Source organism: Acipenser ruthenus, chromosome 28 (genome assembly GCF_902713425.1).
Source record: "Acipenser ruthenus chromosome 28, fAciRut3.2 maternal haplotype, whole genome shotgun sequence".
Classification (NCBI taxonomy): Eukaryota; Metazoa; Chordata; class Actinopteri; order Acipenseriformes; family Acipenseridae; genus Acipenser; species Acipenser ruthenus.
In genome coordinates, this window is record NC_081216.1 from 21,829,644 (window position 1) to 21,851,090 (window position 21,447).

Genomic DNA, 21,447 nt, shown 5'->3' on the forward strand with positions numbered 1-21,447 from the left:
ATTTTTAACTCACAATACCTAACCATAATACCTATATTGGTGGTACTGATGTACCGGTTTTAGAGCCAGACAGAGTATACTTGTGGTATTTATATTTATTAACAGGGTTCACTGAATCAGGTCGTTTTATTCTAACTGAATATGGTCTTCGTGTTCTTCATGAAGAAGCACATTCGTTTAGAATGGTTTCCATGGAAACTGGCACCCACACACCCACGTTGTGTAGCCCTCTCGAAATATTTTCTGTTTTTTACATGTTTGTACTTGACAGACTAGCAATACACAGGACATTTTACTACTTAAATAGATCAACTACTGACAAATCCATGAATGCTGACACCCATACAAGGATGAGACACAAAACATATTCTCAAAGCGTTTCTTTATTTAACTCCTATTTTTTAAAGGAAAAAAAAACATGTTAATGTTACAAAATGAAAAACAAACATGTTGAGAGTGCTGATGGTAAGTTGGATTATCTCACTTTGTTGTTTGGGTCTAGTTTTGTAAAATCAGGGGTGGAAATAAGATTCCTATTGCTGCAGAGCAGTTTCACCCAGTCCAGGTTTTACTACCAGCTTGATCAGCCATAGTGTGTACAGGTAACAAGCCCAGGTGTGTCTTGTTAAACTAGCAGAACCAGGAATGGATCAAACTGCTATGCAGTTTTACCTCGTTCAACAGATAGGAGTTGATTAAAGATTGGAGTAAACTCTTTGAGAATATGGCCACTCAACCGTTATCGCATCCCCTTATCAAACTAAAGCAAGTCTTCTTATTTATATATATATATATATATATATATATATATATATATATATATATATATATATGTATAATGCTTATTAATAAGCATGCTTATTTGCTTTTAAAAGTACACTGAAGAGACAACAGGTGTTCCTCTTTTCTAAAACTATGAAAGACTGTTGGCCTTTGAGTCGACAAAAGAAAGGAATGCTCAGAATCTGAAGACATCTCATTCGTCACTGACCTCCCAGTCCCAAAAGAAATAAAAACATAGTTACATAAAAAAAAGTTGTGTGTTCTCTAAAGACCCCAAACATGTTTGTCTGTTTATGTCAAATTTTATAATTTTTTTTTTTTTTTTTTGTCCCTTACAATATATAAATTGGCAAACAAGTTTGGTCTGGGGTGACCCCAACCATTTCCTGTAGAAGCTGGAAACGCAAGCCTGGCATCAAAGCCTCTATTCTTTACACCAGGCTTGTTTAATATTGCAAGTGGCCAGTCCAGCTGTTTTATATGCCAAGCTACTTATCGGTTTCAACACTGGTTTCAGCAGCTTCATGTCATGCCAGGACTGACTCTAGGATACACAATGTTTTACAGTCTAGCATGAATTACTGAACGCGTTTGGTAGGGAGCTGTTTTCCCCATGGCTGGATAGGCAGCAATAAAGCTATAGCAATGATGCCCTTGGGACGACAACGACAACGACACCACTGACGACAACAACAACAGTGCAGGCTGGGTAATTCATTGAGGGAAATCACTGAGAAGACTTCCTGAATCCATTAAGACACAAATTTACAATGTTCTAGCTAAAGCCCTGAAGTCGGCAATACTGCTGATATAGAGAAGATGTAGAGTCTCTGTAGGGATGCATGTATGTCTGTATATCTACATGTATAGCTTGTGTTCTCCACTAACCCGAATGATACAATGACACGGAGGGCAGAAGCAGAGCAGCTGATATTAGCGGTATGCTGTGCTCATGTCAAATCAAACTTTTTCTACGCTCATTTAGTCCCAATGAAATCTGGGGCCAGACATTGATGAATATGCACCCATCTGGACAATTTACAGAATGCTGAAAGCGAATGAAATTTTCATAGAAAAAAAAAAAAAAAAAAAAACAAAAAACAGCGATTAAACACAAAACTATATATAATTTAATTATGGCTAATAAATCAATAAAATAATCTAACGGCAGAAACCCACTCATTATCACACAATGGCAGGACCCCCCCATCACCGTCACAGAACTGTGGAGAACACAAAGTCTTGTACATCTTTGTGTGTGTGTCTGTACACACATACACAAAAACATGTATATGTTTCCATATATATATATGGAAACACACAGGTGCATGAGCTCATAAATGAATGGTGCCTGGATTCATTTATGAGCTCATGCACCTGTGTGTGTGTATATACACACACACAGGTGCATGAGCTCATAAATGAAATGGTGCCTGGATCTATAATTCTTCCGTCATCTGAAGCAAGGAGTTAATGGCAGCGTCCTTGTTGCCCAGCTGAGCCTCCATGACAGAACGAATCACTTCTTTATCCAAATTAGGGAACATGTCCTGGAGAGATTTGAGGTCCTCTTCGTTGTAGAGGGGCTGTGAATTGGCCACTGGAGCAGGAACCCCCATTGGAACCATCCCAGGGTTGTAGATTGTTGGCACTCCTGCAGAAAGGATTGGAACAGAAAGAACGAGAACAAATTGAAAAGAGTTTTCCGGTGTCCACTGTGCTTGAGTTTACCGCAGCACAAACGGGTTAGAACAAAAGTGACCAGAGTGAAAGGGAACTTGTGCAGCCCTGAGTGAATGCAGGTCCCAGGTAAAGTGCTAGAAGAATGCATCATGTATTATAAAACTGCATCCTGTGAAGTGGATGAGTATGATTCGAGAGTATCCAAATAAGGCATCACACCAATTCATTTTCCAGTCCTCATCAGATCAATTCATTTTCCAATCCTAATCAGACCAATTCATTTCCCAATCCTCATCAGATCAATTCATTTCCCAATCCTAATCAGACCAATTCATTTCCCAATCCTAATCAGACCAATTCATTTTCCAATCATATGCGTTAAACATTATGGATTACAGGTCTTAATCTGGGGCTTTCAACTGTGTCATCTTTAGACCATCCCATAATAAACCATCAATTCAAATCTAAAAAGTGACAAGGGATTGTGTTTTAGCTGCTAGCTTTAGGACAGAGAGAACCATTTTAACCCTGCAGTAACTTCAACTTCAAAAAAAAAAAAAAACATCTTGGGGTGCATGCTATGACTGCTTTGATTAATAACTCCAAAATACTCACGTTATGCATGTGAAAGAACGCACTACAGTGAAGAATTTCTATATTATATATTAGAGACGTGACTAATTGCACACTGTCACGAATACGCAAAGGGCACAGCATTCTTCATGATAAATGGCTTGGATATATATAGCTCAAGGGCACTTATAAACAGGTGGGACAGCATTCCTGTGCTAGCTGCACCTTGATATGAAACTGCAACTACTGCTACTCAGAGGGGAAGAACAAATAAACATGAAAGATAATGTATGGCATATGAGAAGGAGAGGCAGTGAGAGATGCAAGTGACAAAAAAAAAGGTGCAGTACATCAAAAATATACAGCCGTAATGTCCCATTAAAATCATTACTTGCATTCATTTGGTGATGCACATTTTTTTTCAAGTGCTATTACGTTTTCACTTAAAACAGACTTCATAGTACCAGTGCAGTAAGGTAATAAAAAATAGAAAATCTGCCCAGTGGTACTGCCTATAGCTACAAGTTAGTAAGGCTTGGTTACCCTCCTGTGCATGTCACATGCATGTATTGTGTGCTGTACGCTATAGCAGGAGCTTTTACATTACAGACTGCTACAGGCAGTAGTGCTGTCTGAACAGTTTACTAACACCAAACACAGAGGCTTGAGAGACTGTGACATCCACTGTACTTACGTAACCTTGAAATGAAAACCATCATTCCAGTGCATATGTGTTGGAGCGATATAGGTTGCATATGGACACAGGCGGCACTGTTGCAATGCTTTAACCCTTTAATGCTTTAATGACCCTGAGCTTCCTTACTGTACATGGGTCAGATTTCTTTTTTGTACTGAATTGCACTGGCAGTATGCTAAATCTACCCAGTAGGAATAGCCATAGAAGACTATACTAACACTAAGACCCTACAGGGATGGAAATAAGACCCCTATTGCAGAGCAGTTTGTACCATTCCTGGTTTTACAGGACACACCTGAGCTTGCTACATATACACTAGTTAATAAAGCTTGTATTAAAACCTGGAAAGGGTGAATCTGCTATGCAATAGGAGTCTTATTTCTATCCCTGTTATATGTAAAACAAACATCTAATTTGTCACTGGAAACGCATTCAGTACAAGGTCACTGCCGCTCTCTACTGGCAGGAAAAGGAACATTACCTACTTACCAAGCAGAGTCCGTACAGTAAGACTGAGCACAGAAAGTAAGGCAGTTCAGGAGTGAGTGCGCTGTAACAAACCTGCGATAGGAACGTATCCCACTCCCTGCTGGTACACGGTGGGCATCAGAACCACAGGCTGAGGCTGCATCATCATGCTGGCTGGCACAGACTGGAGGGGAGAGGCAGCGAGAGAGAGACGGCATGAAACATCGACAGGATTTAAATACAGCGTCACAAGAATACGTTAAAAGGCTGCCATTTATGGGAACAATTCTAACAACATAAAAATGTAATTACATATATTAAACATTGTTACAAATTGTTACAAATTGTCAAATAACCAAAACAAGGTGTCCCCAACACCTATCCCCACCCCCTACCCCCTACCCCCTACCCCCTACCCCCACTCACTGTGTATGACATGACGAGGTTGATCATCCCCTCCTTGTCGTCTCCCTGTCGGCCGCTGAGACTGTACCACTCGTCCACCACCTTCCCTTCCTTCAGCGACTCCGGAATGGGGATGTGCGTCCAGGCGATCCTGTCGTCCATGGAGAAGGCTCTCTGCAGGAGAAGGAAGTATGAGGTACAGTGCATGTTCAATAGAGACGCACATCCATGCTGCTGCCATACGACTCCAACTACTGCTCTCCCCATTCCTGTCACAAACCCACAAATGATTTATAGTGCACAGAAACGGGGGTCCTTTCTTTCACCCCGATGCTGCGTACCTTTCATGACACGTGAAGAGACGGCAAATCAGAAGCACTGCAGAATATTGCCACAGTAATACATAGGAGGTTAAAAATGAATGCAAATTATGAAGCTAAATTTAACCTTGTCTGAGTACACTTTAAAAAAACAAAAACCAACAAAACAAAGCAAAAAACTACATACCGGTAAATAACAAATAAAACGCAATCTAAGAAATAAATAAGATACAGTAATACATAAAAAAAAAAAAAAGAGATTTTAAATGTAATTTCAAAGAAACTCAAATGTCGTTGTCTCTACCTGCACCTTGATGTCTTGAAAAATTGCTTTGAATTTGAAGTGCTTTTAAATGATCTTTTTTATTTCGTAAACTGCATTTACTTGATCTATGTATTTATTTAAAAGGGTGGACTGATCTTGGTAATTGCTGTTGGTTTCTTGCAGCGCCCTCCTCTTGCTCACCTCATCGAAGATCTCCAGGTAGAAGGAGTCCACGCCCGGGGGCACGGTGCACTGTATCACCTTGTTCCAGCGCGGGTTCTTGGCCCCATTGTGTGCCGTGGGCGTCTCGTACACTGCGTAGCCCAGACGGACTCGGCAGTACGGGTCCATCCGTGTCATCCCGTAGTTCTTCGCCAGCTTGCCCTGTTGAGAGAGAAGCGAGAATTAAGGCAAGACTAAAAAGTCAGAAAAACTCATTCTTACAAAAACAACACACATGCAGACACGCCCACACACGCAGACACTCACACATGGGTTTACTGTTTTGTAACAGGCACAGCTCAGACGCTGTATTCCGAATGGGTTTTCAAAAGCTTACCTGCACCACAGTGATGCTCAGCCTGCCCACTGTTCCCATGGAGGCTCCGTACTGGAGCTGCTGGGCTGCCTGTGCGTCAAGCTGGATCTGCTGCTGCTGCTGCGTGGGGGTGACCCGCAGGAAATCCTGGGGCAGCTCTCCGATGTACACCTGCACCAGCAAGAGGAGAGGGGGGTTACACACCAGGCTTATTAAACTGGGGTGGGAGAGGCACCCCCATGTTTCACTGCTGACATGAGAGGCAGGCTTTGTGGTACTTACAGATGACATACTATATATCAAACACTGTTACTTTTACTGCAGTTGTTTTTTGTGCTATTAGCAAAGTTTTTAAAATGGGGCCCACTAAATAACGTTAAATGCAATGGTCTTTTATGAGCCATTTAAAGAACAAGATGATTTTCGAGTCTTGTATTACGACAGCACAGCGGCATTCCACACCTGAGCCGGTACCCTTTGTGCTATTTTTCTATTATCTTGTATGACAAAAAAAACAAAAAAACATGAAGGCATCAATATGACTTGATTTACAATGTTGCACAATCATCAGTTTCTCCACATGCCCACCGTGCCGCAGTGAAAGCTGATTTTAGCTCATGTACATTTACACAAGCAGGTGGCAAAGATCTATCAGCTTGCTTTTAGAAATAAAAAACTGAATATTTTCAATGCGCTGCAGCATGAAAGGGATGACACTAAAGTGAAGGCCTGCAAGCACAGATCCTGCAAGTCGTTCTCTGCTGCTAGGGCCTCTTTCTGCTATTGCATCTTGCACAATTCATTAGGCAATGATGTCTTTGCACATTGCGCATTACCTTTGTACCTCCGGTTACAGTATGACTCACCCCAATTAACAGGTCTCAGTAATAACATATTCTGTCCTGTGCTTTAATTGTAATTGCTAAAACCATGCTTGTATTTGATTATATACCCTTGTTACCTTCCGTTTCCCAATCTTAACAAAGCTAATACAAGCACAACACAGCCTGACATACGCAAAGTACAGGACCCCTTGAGTTTGAATTCAAGAAGCTTAGCCAATGCTAACTTCGGATGTGCCATGTGGTCCAGTGGTTAAAGAAAAGGGCTTGTAACTAGGTCCCCGGTTCAAATCCTGGCTCACTCACTGACTCACTGTGTGAACCCTGAGCGAGTCACTTAACCTCCTTGTGCTCTGTCTTTCGGGTGAGACGTTGTTGTACGTGACTCTGCAGCTGATGCATAGTTCACACACCCTAGTCTCTGTAAGTCACCTTGGATAAAGGCGTCTGCTAAATAAACAAATAATAATAATGTGCCTGGGTTTCCAGTCAGCTGTTAAACTGGGCTCAGGAGACTTTGCTGGGCTATCCTTGGTTCATTCTCACTGCTAATAAAATAACCAAATAAGCCTGTCGCCTCACTACAGCCCATCAAGTGTAATCAAATCAAACAGCAAAGCAATGAATTTGAAAGCTTTGGTTAGAAGATGTGCCGCTGCCCAAGCTCACTGAGTCATGGAACAGGCCCTGTTCAGGTATGTAGATTATCAAGAAATAGGATTCCAGGCAGAGATGCCACTCCTAAATGTGCTCAAGCTGTACTGCAACTGGGTAACTCCCATCAGATAGACAGTACTGTAATCAAGTGCAGTAATGAAGAGAAGGTGATGCTGTATTAGTTGAGAGCAGATTTAGCACCTGATTGCTAATTAGGGTCTATCTAAACAAGGGATCAGGACGTGTTTCTTCTATTACTAGTGGTTTAAAAATAAAATCTGACTAGCAGCTAGTTTACTCACAAAACGATACTTCTCTGTTGTACGTGACTTGAAACTATTCATTCATTCATTAACGACCTTTAAATACGAGCTATGAAATCTTTCCACTGGCTTTTCAGAAAACTGCTGTGTGCATGAAAATGAAAACACACTGACAGCAGAGTTTAGTTAAATAAACATCTTATTTGTAGTCGTGTAACGAAAATTCAATTAGAGAGAGAGAGAGAGAGAGAGAGAGAGGCGCTGTAGAAAAGACAGGATTGGAAATAAGATTCAGGGATGGAATTAAGACTCCTGTTGCATAGCAGGCACACCCGTTCCAGGTTTTACCACAAGCTAGATCAGCCAGTGTATAGGTAATCTCAGGTGTGTTAAACTGATAGTAAAACCAGGAATGGACCTGGTGCTAAAACCGTGATATTAAAATTACTGTGAAAAAGTAACGATGGGTAGTGAAACTCGTCACGTGGCTAACATGCTAAAATGAATTAACCTGGCTTCGCCGACTTCAACACCACGGTTAACCTTTACATGGGTATATTACAACCCTCTACATGTTATTGAAATACTCAATGGTGTCTACAGTAATTGCGTTTCGCCTTACACGTTAAGTCAAATCATGTTGTGACAAGGTAAAACAAGATCGCAAACGATATTATTAACAAGATATTAAGACGAGTAAGATGACAGATTGGATGAGTACTGCTTGTAGTTAAAATCTTCAGTATATTCAACAAAACAGCAATTTATAACGAAATAAAAATGATGTGTTTTTAAATAGACACGCTATTAGAGGTACAGGAATAATAATAATAATAATAATAATAATAATAATAATAATAATAATAATAATAATAATATACCACACCTAGCTAAATCAGTGCTCTCTGTAAGATTAAAAACAACACATATTTATTATTTGCGTTTACCTACCTGACCCCTCTGCGTGCTGATGGAGGTTGCCATGGCGCAGCGGCCTATATTCGTTCTCAAGATATGTTGTTATTGAAGGGATAATAATACAATCACAAACAGATCATGCGTAGACGGTTTTTTCTTTTTCACCCAACAACGTTACCGTCACAAACCTCCTTCCCTTCCTCGTCAGCTGATTTGAGTCGCACTGCGAGGAATGTTGTGAAACTGCGTGGCTATGTGCGCCATGTTGGCTCCGATAACGCAGTAGATCACGGCAGGACGATGGCTCTTATTTTGAGCCAAAATGTCGCCTTTTCATCACCAACTTACTCTCTTACTTCCTTCACAAACAACAGTCACGTCACCACGACAGCCATTCCCTGCCTCATCGTCAGAATTTTATATATATATATATATATATATATATATATATATATATATATATATATATATATATATATATATATATATATATATATATATATATATATGTTGGAAAGTTTTATGGTGTAAATGTTTTTTTTTTTTTTATCTGTAGTATAAATATAAAGTGATTTACAAAAAAAATCGCAAAACATTAAAATTTCTTAAGTGTGGTTTATATTATACTGGTATCTCCCAGTTATACAGATTTTTTCGTTGTCCCGTTTGTTTTGCCGGGCCTAATTGTTCCGCGCCTCTAGATGTTTCCCGGCCGGAGCGGTTTGAAAGTGGCAGCCGGCTGGGTGCTAATGGATGAGGAGAAGGGGGAGGTTGGCAAGTTGGAAATGTGTCAAAATTATTAAAGATTAAAATAATAATTGAGACAGTAAACGCCGGTAAAGGTGGTGTGCGGTATCGGCAGATTAACAGAGGTAATTGTTATTGTATTAGGACAAGCGTTTTAGTGAGCAGGGAAGACTAAGGAAGACGAACAGCAAAGTGTTGAACGTAATAAAACCAAATTATGGCTTTTCAGTAATGTCAAGTAACAAGTGAAAACGCATGTATTCTGAAACATGCAATAATAAACACACCATGCGCGTAATTCGGTGTGGGTTTTCCCAGCACATGTTGAGAAATATAGACAATTAATTTTACCGGTCACAGAGGCTTGATGAAGTACTAGTCGAATATATGTTGCATATTCAAATACGTACATTCAATTTAACATATTACCATATTTAATAAATAGCTTACAATAATGAGACAACTGTTAAAACCTACAAAATGAATTGCCTATATTATTGGCGGAATAGTTCTATTTCTTTGAATCATATCACGTTAGTGTAGTATATCGCCGGAAACTTTGGTGTGCAGACACTAGTGTATTAAGTTTTGCGACGGATTAATGATGGTGTACAGTGACCATAACGAGAACAAGAGAAAAAAGGAACTCGCTGGTAGTGTTATAATTTGTTTTCATTACAACCACAATGTGTGTGCCATTGAAATACAGCTATTTATTTATTTTTACATAAACAGAACAGTTTAGCGTGCTGTTATGTTTGGGTTTTTACACGTGGCATAATATACACCGAGTTAATACTACTGTAATTAATAAAACACCAATAACTGCGACTAGTGCAGAACTGCTCGTGGCTGTCTGAGAGAGGTAGGCAGAATTGGGTCAGATGCAAAGAAATCTCTGGAACGACAGAAGGTATTAACTTGGTTCTAACATTTACAAGTAAAACGTTACCCTTCAGTATCTGAATCCCACGTGGTCATTCACTGCCACCAGCCTAATGTATTGTTTCCAAGCCTGTTGTATCTGCAGCACAATGTCTGGTCTCGATGTTTTCCCAGGGCTGGGAAAAATGTTAAAATGCCTGCAATGTTAAGCACACGCTGTTGTGTGAATGAGAGGGATGCTCTTCACTTGACAGGTTTTATTTGTTATGCAAATACAGAGAGGGATTCTGTGAAAGGTTCGTCTCCCTGATGCAAGTCAAGATTAATTTGACAGCAGATCTGCTGAACAAGCTTGCCTGACGGAATTGGAGATTGCCCACCTCTCTCTGAACTTTTTAACCACGTTGCGGACATGAAGTTGAATCTGTGCCTTCCTTGTAGCCCTGTTATTTTGCTTTCCCAGTCTCGTCTGGGCAGGCACCGCCATGGCCACCTCGTCGGAGGAGGTCCTGCTCGTCGTGAAGCGGGTTCGACAGAAGAAGCAGGACGGGGCTCTGTACCTCATGGCGGAGAGGGTCGCCTGGGCACCGGAGGGGAAGGACCGCTTCTCCGTCAGCCACCTGTATGCGGACATCCGCTGTGAGTACCACCCCCCCCCCCCCCCCATTCCGCCTGGCAGCAGGACAGTACAGGGATGGAAATGAGACTCACATTGCACAGCAGTTTGAACCAGTCCTGGTTTTAACTACAAGTTTAATAAGACACACGTGAGCGTGTTGCATTACCTATACACAGTGGGTAATCAAAATTATTCTAAAACCTGTTCATTAATGACCAGTCGTACTTTCCGTCTGTCTGCAGGTCAGAAGATCAGCCCCGACGGGAAATCCAAGATCCAGCTGCAGCTGGTTCTGCACACAGGTGAAACGACCAACTTTCACTTCACCAGCGAGAGCAGCGCCATGAAGGACCGTGACGCAGCCAAGGACCTGCTGCAGCAGCTGCTGCCCAAGTTCAAGAGGAAAGCCAACAAGGAGCTGGAGGAGAAGAACAGGTGTGCCACAGCCAGCCAGGGCATAGCTAGTACTGGAACGGGACAGACAGCCAGGGCTTAGCTAGTACTGGAACGGGACAGACAGCCAGGGCTTAGCTAGTACTGGAACAGGACCCACACAGACAGCCAGGGCTTAGCTAGTACTGGAACGGGACAGACAGCCAGGGCTTAGCTAGTACTGGAACGGGACCCACACAGCCAGGGCTTAGCTAGTACTGGAACAGGACCCACACAGACAGACAGACAGCCAGCACTGTACTTGACAGAACAAAAGAAAGTCTGAATAAAATGCATTTGCATAGAGAAAGGAGTAAAAAGAAAGCAAGGTCAGAAATAAAAACATTTTGGTACAATATATGAAGTTAAAAATACATTTTAAAAAAGGAAAAAGAAAAGTGTAGATATTTGAATACGGTTTAGAAGTTCATTTAAAAAAAGCGAAACTATAAAAGTATGTTTTTAACAACAAAGAGACAGACAGATATTGAAAAAGACACCTGTTGAAACTTTTGTCTACTAATTAATTGTAATTAATTGTATTGTCTATATCTTTATACATACTATTCTGTATGTTTTTGCCCTGTACCATTTATGAACAGATACAATGACTGTTGTTTGACAACTGGAATTCATAAAATATTAGTCAGGGACAGGTAAATAGATTCACTCCCTTCCTCACTCAACCCTGTTCCGTGTGTTCTCTCCCTCTTCTCTTCATAGAATGCTCCAGGAGGACCCCTTGTTGTTCCAGCTCTATAAGGACCTGGTGGTCAGTCAGGTGATCAGTGCCGAGGAGTTCTGGGCAAATCGGGTCAGCATGAACTCCGTCGACCACTCACTGACCAACAGCAAGCAGGAAGTGGGCATCTCCGCAGCCTTTCTGGTAAGAGATATCCGTGGCAGAAAGACAGACTCCCTGTTCTCGATTAATTGCACATCCACAATGATACAGAATGGGATGAATTGCATATGTAGCCATGCCAGTTCAAACTCGCGTTAACCTTTTCTGTGTGTTGTTTTCCAGAAGAAACTAAGGGCCATGAAGAATATATTGTTTCTGCTACACAAAACAATCTTCTGCTTGATTGCACTTTAGTAAACTAAATTGGGGCGATGGGAAGGTCTAGGTGAAGCTTTTGTCATTGAATGTTAAACAATTATTTCTAAATGTATTACTAAATATGATCATTGCGAAGCGGGGGTAGGATGTACTTCTATTTTGTATCTATTTTTTTTATTCATATGCAGGCGGATGTTCGACCGCAGACAGATGGCTGCAACGGTCTGAGATACAACCTGACCTCCGATATCATTGAATCCATATTCAGGACCTATCCTGCAGGTACATTAGCCCTGTCTGCCCCCCCTGCATCTTAACCTCAATGCTTTGTGCGTGCATGTCGGCTCTTCTGTGGAATAATTCAGCTTTCTTTACTTTCGTTTTTGGGTAGCTGAAAGTAAGACCCATATTGAACAGGTACATCATTTCTGTTCCACTGCAGTGGGTGAGATATTTTGCCTGTGCTCTTGTTTTCCGACCAGTCAAACAGAAGTACGGGGAGAACGTGCCCCACAATCTGACGGAGAAGGAGTTCTGGACCCGGTTCTTTCAGTCCCACTATTTCCACAGAGACCGGATCAGCACCGGCTCACAGGACCTCTTCGCAGAGTGTGGCAAGCTGGATGAGCAAGGTAGCACTCAGCCCAGAACCGCTGTGTTAGTCAGTCCAGTCCACGCTGATTGGGTTTGTCAGGTCTGCTGCACTCACTGGAGGGGGGTTTTGATGCAAAGCTATAAGGGAGACCACAAATAAAGTTTTGATAATTTTGAAAACACTGCTATCTGGTTGTGTGTGACTGCTGCTAATCAAGGGTTGTACAGCTTAAAATACTATAAGCTTTGACCATTTCATACCTTTTTACGACATTTTCAGTCTCTGAAAATAGCTTTGAGATTGCTTAGAAATGGCTCCACGTGCTTCTGTACTGTACACTAGGGCCAGCAGAGTTTCTGGTCTCATTTGAGCCTGATAGGTGGCTATAGAGAGTAACAGAAGCAACAGAACTCCGGACAATGGCAAACATCATAAAAAAACAAGAGAGGTAAAGAACAGGTTAAAAAAACGCATATTAAAATGACCTTGTCGCGATGTGTGTTTGTTGAATAGGATTGAAGTCCATGGTTGGCCAAGGAGTGAGGAACTCAATGGTTGATCTGACATCACTTGAGGACAAGTCACTGGATGAGGTGAAAAAAAAAAAAAAAATGATATTGCAGCACGACCGGCCTGTATTAACTGCATGACCGGCTGGTGTACAGAACAAGCAAAGAGCCAATCGGAGGCCCTCGAATGAGCCGCCGTGAATATCTACATTTCACACTGGGTGTCAATAAGACTCCCATTGCATAGCAGTTTGATCCATTCCAACTTTTACTATGAGTTTAATAAGACACACATGAGCTTGTTACCTACACACTGGGGCTAATCAAACACATATCAAAACCTGGAATGAGTTGTAATATGTATTTCTATCCCTAGGGGAATGTAATCTTATTTATTTTTAAAATATATTTTGCGTCCTCAAAGCCTGAAAAAGCCCTTCTAAAAGTTTCCCCACTGTAAAAGCATAGCACAGTGTATTAAAGCGTAATGAAAGCATGGAAAAGCATATTTCGTATATTTAAACTATGGTAAATGCATAGCATAACCATGGTGGAGATAATACCAGGGTAAGCCTTTATAAGGGAGACCTCCATGCTGATCTCCCTCTGCTTCCTTCCTTCCTTCCTTGTCAGGGTTATGGTATCTCCTCAGGACCGTCCACCTCCAGTCACAACAAGACTTTGAAAGAGAACAGCAACGCGGCTATCATCAAACGCTTCAACCACCACAGTGCCATGGTGCTGGCGACCGGACTGCGCAAACAGTAAGCTCCAGCCGGGGAAGGGAAGTGACTGCACCTGCTGTTTCTGTATCTACTGCTGTTACACCTTGAGCCTGCAGATGTAAAGTAGTAATGCATGGTAGTTAACAGGGATGCAAGCAGTTTGATCCATTCCTGGAGTTTAATACGACACACCTGAGCTTGTTACCTATATACTGTTACCTATATACTGTGGCTAATCAAGCTTGTATTAAAATCTGGAATGGGTGAAAGAGCTATGCAATAGGAGTCTTATTTCCATCCTGGAGACTGGAGTGAATTTAGTTACAAGCCAAGTATAGGAGATGAAGGGAAATAAAAAAAAATAACAAAACAGCAGCAAGATCACTTGGAGATACTAAGAGCATCACTACGGCACCAATTGGGTGTGAAATTAATTGAAAAGAAATACTTAACCCTGTGATGCCCGAGCATTTTTCAAATGAGAAAAGCTAATTTATTTATGTAACTAGATTCCATTTCTTGTACAAAACACTTGCATGCGTGCTAAACGGTTGTTCATACTTGAGTGCAATGCCACAAGAAAGTTCAGGCGTGGTAATGGGCCGCCTCTGATCATAAGGGATTTACCCAGCACTGTTTTCTGTACTACCTGTGCTGTGTTTCTTTGACTCTTGCTTGCTTGCTTGTATGTGTGTAATTGAGGGATGCACAGAACGAGCAGAATGGAGAGACGAGCAGTACGGACGGAAACTCCAAGGATTCAGACTTCTTCCAACCGTCAGTGAAAAAGGTAAACTGGATCACTGTGTGTTACATCAATTCCACCCCCCACCCCCCCTTTAATTATATGTGACCTGTGCAAAAGATGTAAGGGATGGAAATAAGACTCCCATTGCATTGCAGTTTGAGCCACCTCAGCTTGTTACCTATACGCAGGGGCTAATCAAGCTTGTAGTAAACCCTGTAATGGGCAAAACAGCTACGCAAGGAGTCTTATTTCCATCGCTGGATGTGGTGAAGTAAGACTCCTGTTGCATGCTATCTCCTTAGGTGAAGTTACAAGAAGCTATAGAATATGCAGACTTGGAGCAAGAGAATGGAAGGAAACCTGTTGCACTGAACCTCAAGAAGTCTGACAGGTGTGTAGTCATTGTGATTGCTGCAGTAAAACAGGAGAAGGGCGGCTTTTGAATAAATCCTGAGATAAGGGGGGGGGGGGGGCTTTTCTAGTGTGTGTTTGACCACAAATGGAATGGTCCTCTCATCTCTGCACAGTTTGATTCCAGCCTGTCGTTCTGTGTAGTTGAACCAGCCTTTCTCTGCACAGGTATTCCCACGGTCCCACCCCAGTACAATGCCAGCAGTATGCAACCAGCCAGGACATTATTAACTCTGTCAACTGTATTAGGCACGAAATAGCCGACTACACACCAAGACTCACTCAGGTAAATGTGTTGCTGCTGTTAAAGGAAACGAGGAGAGGTAGGAAAGTGGACGTCTGTTTTGTGCACGTTTTCACCTTTTCTTGGAAGTAATGTTTAGTCTCTTACTTGCAGTTTTGAACCTTCAAATCATTATATATCTCCCTCCCTTCCCTCCAAACACCCTGGTTTTCTTTAATAGGCCTAACAAACTTTTGCAGTAAGCTGCAGTTTTTCTTTCCTCTGACGTAATGTCCTGGTGCACCAAAAAGGGTCCTCTTAAGAAACTGTATCTCCGAGCAGAGCGCGTTCTGTCCAGATTAGTGACGAGCGGAGCTCTGCAAGAACGCTTCCAGTTTGACAAGAAATACAAGCACTGATATGTCACTATTGTACACTAATTCTCAACTAACCAGGATATTCATTCTGTGAAGTGTATTCGGCACCCTGATTTCTCATGTTAAATATATTAATGTTAATTGATATTTAAAACCTTGGTTGAAATACTCTTCTTGAATGTTAACTTTGGGTAAATAATCTGTTATGAAGTCAGTACCCTGATCTGGGTTCAGTACAGAAATACATTTTGCTAATAGTTTTCTGCGCGCATGCCATTGCACACGGATTGCTTTGTGTGTGTGATCCTGCCAGCTGATGGCCCTGTTCTCCTTTCCCTCTTTGCCGTTGGCAGGTCCTCTCCAGCAGCACAGCGAGCACGGCCATTGCAGCCCTGTCTCCGGGAGGAGTGCTCATGCAAGGAGGAACACAACAAGCCATAAACCGTGAGCGCGCGTCGGCTAACCTTCCCACTGCTGTCCCAATAGCACAGAAACGTGGTTCTGCTTACTTTCTCTAATGACTTCTGTGTATTCCAGTTTTATTCCAGCTTGGTGCGTGTGTCTCGTTTCAGAGATGGTGCCGAACGACACGCAGTGTGAGCTGAAGCACCTGTACGTGGCAGCGGGGGAGCTGCTTAGACACTTCTGGTCCTGCTTCCCTGTCAACACCCCTTTCCTGGAGGAGAAGGTGAGAATCTGCCTGCACTCCGACCACACTGGCGTTGTGCTTGTTGAAGTTAAAACGGGTTTGATTTAACATATTCAGACACATCTGCTGTGGATCTCGGAACACGTGGCATCCTGTGACACTCTTGCTTTTGGGGGTCTGCAGTTGTCTTGCAGTCACGCCTTCACTGGGGACAGAAACACCTGCACAATCTGAAACTGGTTTCTGGTCTTGCTAACAGACCTGTTGGGTTTTTCAGGTGGTGAAAATGAGGAGCAACCTGGAGCGGTTTCAAGTTACCAAGTTGTGTCCATTCCAAGAAAAAATGCAGCGGCAATATTTAAGTACAAATGTAAGTAAATATATATATATGTATGTGTGTGTGTGTGTGTGTGTATTTATTTATTTATTTATTTATTTATTTATTTATTGGGGCTGTCAATTAAAACATTTTGATCGGTTAATTTATGGGCATTAGTTGATCAATCGTTACATTAATCCGTGCACATTTTTAATACAGGTAGCAATCTTATAGCGGCTGTCCTGCATAGTAATACAAAAAAATCAATAGATTAAAAAAAAAAAAATAAGCCCAATGGGAATTTGGTCTTTTTAGAAGCATTTTTATTATTATTTTCATTTTAGTGAATGTAACACATTTTCACAGAACAATCGTTCTTTCGCGCTGCTGTCAGTGAAAACACAAGACAGCTGAGCTGCGTTTCCAACATTGGTTGTTTAATCTGCCATTACAGCTTCCTTCCTGTGCTTCTGCATCTAGCAGAATCTGAGGCACCAAAGAGATTAGCCGTTGTGAATCTTGTTAGAGGTGCCCGAGAATACTGCGGCTATTGACAAGTGATTGCGAAACATGCTGTCGTAGTCAGAAATCAGAGAAAGTAATTCCACGTAATTACCTCTGTTTGAAGAATTGGTGCCTTCATCCTGCTCTCTGAATGGCAGTTCCTGCTTGCCAAGGTAAACAACAGAATCAGTCAAGCGTTTAAGAACCTCACGATTTTTTCTTACTTGCTCATTGTGATGTATTGTATCCCTATGCTTCTGCTCATCCAGTTGAACTTCAGTCCAGGTTTGTCCAGTTGTTTTAAGTGTTACAGTGGCTTGCAAGTGACTTTGGAAACACTCATGTTTTTGTGCTGATTTCGGTAGGCATCCTAGATTGCTGTAGCCAGTGCTGTTCCATATCACCTTTTCTGTACTGAACAAAAGACAGTTCCAGCAGTATACTTTTTTAAATTGACAGCTACCGCTAAGCCACGGATAGCTTTCATAATTTGAATTTTGGAAGTGGCGAGTATATCCCTTCCCTTTACTTCCTGTGTCAGTTTGGGTATTGTGGTGTATCCCTCCAGTGTCTCCATTGGAGGTATACAAGCAATTTGAAATATTACTTTTAAGTTCTCAATATAATTCTCAATAACAGTCTCTAATAAACAATATCGCACAAAAAATTCATCTATTCTTACACCCTTACCCTAGCATATTTATGTCTGCTCACTAATGATTGGACAGCTGCAAAACCAGGGCAGATATTTGACTCTCCCATTGGTTAAACCTACTAAAGACCTTCAACTGTTTATGTCCTGCCTTCGCTCACTTATGATTGGACTACCGTGGAGAAAATGCAGATCTTCTATTGGTTGATTTTATTTTATATAAAAAAAATAAAAATTCTGCTCTGTTTTAAATTGTAAACAAAAACAGAAGCAAAATACATTGAGACAAACTGCACTCCCCCCTGGTATGGGAAGGACACACAGACAATTATATTATTATTATTTATTTCTTAGCAGACGCCCTTATCCAGGGCGACTTACAATCGTAAGCAAATACATTTCATGTGTTACAATACAAGTAATACAATAAGAGCAAGAAATACAATAACTTTTGTTCAAGCAAAGTACAAGTGTGACAAACCACAATTCAATAATACAGCAGATAATAGTGATAGTGACATCAGGATATGATTAAATAGTGATAGTTAAATCAGGATATGATTAAATACAAAGTACTACAGGTTAAACACTTGGCAGATTACAGTATTCTGAAGTACAGGATTCAATGCAGTAAAATAGGGGGCAGATAAGATCAAAATAAAGCACATTTACATGAAGGGTGATAGTGTCCCAGGATACAAACAGAGGAGTTCTACAGGTGCTGTTTGAAGAGGTGAGTCTTAAGGAGGCGCCGGAATGTGGTCAGGGACTGGGCAGTCCTGACATCTGTAGGAAGGTCATTCCACCACTGCGGAGCGAGGGTGGAGAAGGAGCGGGCTCTGGAGGCAGGGGAGCGTAGCGGAGGTAGAGCTAGTCTTCTAGTGCAGGCAGAGCGGAGAGGTCGAGTGGGGGTGTAGGGAGAGATGAGGGTCTGGAGGTAGCTGGGTGCAGTCTGGTCAAGGCATCTGTAGGCTAGTACAAGAGTCTTGAACATACCCATATACCTCCCGTTGCCATCACCATCCCAATTCTCTTCTCACAGCTAACGGGCCACTTGGAGGAAATGCTGCAGACAGCATACAACAAATTCCACGCGTGGCAGACGAGACGCATGCTGAGGAAAACGTGAAGGGGTGCCAGCCGGGGGTGAGGGGCGAGGAGGAGAACAAGAAGAGAAAGAGGAAGCTGCCGTGGCCGCCTTGGCATCTGAAAGCTGCGGGTTGTGGAGAATCCTGAGGGAATGGATTTGGGAAATAGAAATCTTGCTAGGGTTCCCTTGGAAACGGGAAGAAGTTTTCCCCAGAGGTTTGAAAAACAAAGTGAAATTTAAACAAAAAAAAAAAAAGTGGGGGTGAGGGGAGGGGGATCTTTCTGAAGCTCTTCGAGGAGTTCTGAAGACAAACAACAAGATGACCAAACTGTGAGAACCTGGAATGGAGACACAGTGTTCTTACTGACAGACTCAGGAACTGCAAAGAGTTTGCATTATTAGAGTGCTGCTGCTACAACAATAATAATAATAATAATAATAATAATAATAATAATAATAATAATAATATTGATTATTATTGTTATAACGATTAAACTAAACAAAAAAAAAGAAATGTATACAGTAAAATGTGCTTGGGTCACTACAGGGTTTCACATAGACTTAATGTTGATTCGGGAACATGTTTTTGATGACAGCGTTGGGATTCATGGGCTGGGAGAAGCAGGGTTGGAGCACAAGGATATGGCTGGCGCCCCATTTTATTAAGAGCATATTAAAAGAAAAAACTCAGCTTGTTTATTGAGTTTGAAGGCTCAGGAAAGACTTTAGACTATTTTTGGTTTCACTGCCTTACGCACTTTCTCTGTGGGTGTATATAGATATATCAGAGGTGGAAATAAGACTCCTGCTGCATAGCAGTTTCACCCATTCCAGATTTTAATACAAGCTTGATTTAGCCCCAGTGTACAAGTAACAAGGTCAGATGTGCCTTATTAAACTCCTAGTAAAACCAGGAATGGCTCAGACTGCTATGCAATGGTTGTCTTATTTTCATACCAGGATAAAGATTTATGACTACGTGCACAGCAGGTCAAAAAGGTGGGGGACTGTTTACTCTAAATCGCTCTTGTTTCAGGGGGGAAGGCTTTCTCTGTCACAGGAAAGAGGAAAGGTATAAAAGTGTATTCTGTGGCTCTTGAGTTGAAGTTCTGTGCAGGCGTGGCACGAAACTGTCGTGGTTTACCGTTTGTCGCTTTAGTCCCCCACCCCCAACAACAGCTGCAAATATGTGACCCAACATTTTGAGTTTCTGGTAATATCTTAATATATTTTCTCTGTGTGAAACTCTGTTGAGTCTGAAAACAAGGGAATAAAAATAAACAAAAATGTGTTTTTTTTCTGCAATTCATTTTGTTTTTTTTTAAAAAGGCACAAGCTATAAAAAAAAATATATATATTCTTTATGTAGATTTGGTGTGTGTTTTGTCTTTTTTTGTTCAGCATTCAAGCCATGGTAATGAAAGCTTCACGTCCCTGCTATGAGTTCACAGCATAAATCTTTCATGTCAGTATTGTAGAAGGGGATGCCCGTGCAGTGTTCTCTCTTGTGCTATTTTCATGATGGAAACGTATTCCACTCCAAATACCGCAAACCAGTGCCCTTAGGAGTGGCAGGCATTGGTTCCCTTTGCTCCAGTCCAAAGCAGTATTCAAACTGGGAATGAGCAAGACCACACACTAGGGGGGGGGGGGGGGGGGGGTGAATCAGGGGGGCTTTTTTAATGGTAATTATAATTTTTATTTTTTTTGTGTGGTTAGCAATCTTCATTCAGACTTGGATCAAACTACATAGTCATATTTGCCAAGCGTGTTTTAGTTGTTGTTTGTTTCACTGTGGAATGGAGGGGCAGGGTGGTCCTGTTCTTATGTATGTGTGCTTTTTTTTTGTACTACATGTTTTCCCATTTGAAAATGAAAGAAAGAAACTGCATTTTGTTTTTCTTTTGGGGGTGCGATGTGTGAAGTATTATGCTGTTGTTGAAATGGGTAACAAAAATATGTTTTTAAAGAAAATGAAAATTCAACTTTATTACAATTGAGTACAGTTGAAAATAATAATAAAAATGAAAATGTTTAGTTAATTGTGTCTAATAAAAAGGCTCTGCTTACTTATTGAATGCATTTTTTATTTCTCTCATTGTGCGATGCGGAGTTGCTTATGAACATCCATTTGAAGCCTGAGGTGTGCTAACCCTATCCAAGTTTCAACTGAAATGAAACGGAACATTACTTAATTAGACTTGTAAAACATGGAATGGTAAACTTTTTCAGAGTTCGACTGCAGTACCCCATGTCGCCACTAGAGGTCTCTATTGTTCGTGTGTCCTTTTATGATCTAAACTGTCTCCATTGCAATGCGATTCTAATAACAGCCGCACATTGTGCTTTCTCAGTACTGTTGGGCTTGCAGGTTTAATACTGCAAAGGGAAGGGTGCTGAATGCAAAGATTAAAATAAGCGAAAATCACTAAAGAATAGAGACTACATATTTGAACGCAATAATGGAAAATCATCATGAATAATAAT

The 21,447-nt window shown here is 41.4% G+C and overlaps 2 protein-coding genes across 3 annotated transcripts; one reads left to right on the forward strand and one right to left on the reverse strand.

Moving 5' to 3' along the window:
• Nucleotides 1-363: 363 nt before the first annotated feature.
• Nucleotides 364-10,132, reverse strand: tollip (toll interacting protein). 2 transcript variants are annotated; one of them, XM_059003080.1, is made up of 7 exons: nucleotides 10,112-10,132; nucleotides 5,754-5,903; nucleotides 5,396-5,578; nucleotides 4,631-4,783; nucleotides 4,298-4,388; nucleotides 2,217-2,437; nucleotides 364-2,134 (listed from the first exon to the last, which is right to left on the reverse strand). In XM_059003080.1, exons 2-6 carry the CDS (start codon nucleotides 5,790-5,792, stop codon nucleotides 2,223-2,225), a joined length of 681 nt encoding a protein of 226 aa, XP_058859063.1. In that variant the 5' UTR covers nucleotides 5,793-5,903; nucleotides 10,112-10,132; the 3' UTR covers nucleotides 364-2,134; nucleotides 2,217-2,222. The 2 variants fall into 2 exon arrangements, with proteins under 2 accessions (XP_058859063.1, XP_058859062.1); XM_059003079.1 differs by lacking the exon at nucleotides 10,112-10,132 and adding an exon at nucleotides 8,446-8,677.
• Nucleotides 9,038-20,210, forward strand: LOC117434916 (general transcription factor IIH subunit 1-like). The gene is made up of 15 exons (XM_034057639.3): nucleotides 9,038-9,284; nucleotides 10,508-10,683; nucleotides 10,906-11,098; nucleotides 11,819-11,981; nucleotides 12,347-12,440; nucleotides 12,641-12,790; nucleotides 13,267-13,346; nucleotides 13,896-14,026; nucleotides 14,690-14,777; nucleotides 15,038-15,126; nucleotides 15,315-15,432; nucleotides 16,100-16,190; nucleotides 16,319-16,434; nucleotides 16,673-16,765; nucleotides 18,913-20,210. The coding sequence occupies exons 2-15, from the start codon at nucleotides 10,530-10,532 to the stop codon at nucleotides 18,997-18,999; spliced, it is 1,647 nt and encodes a 548-aa protein (XP_033913530.1). The 5' UTR covers nucleotides 9,038-9,284; nucleotides 10,508-10,529; the 3' UTR covers nucleotides 19,000-20,210.
• The last annotated feature ends 1,237 nt before the right edge of the window (nucleotides 20,211-21,447 follow it).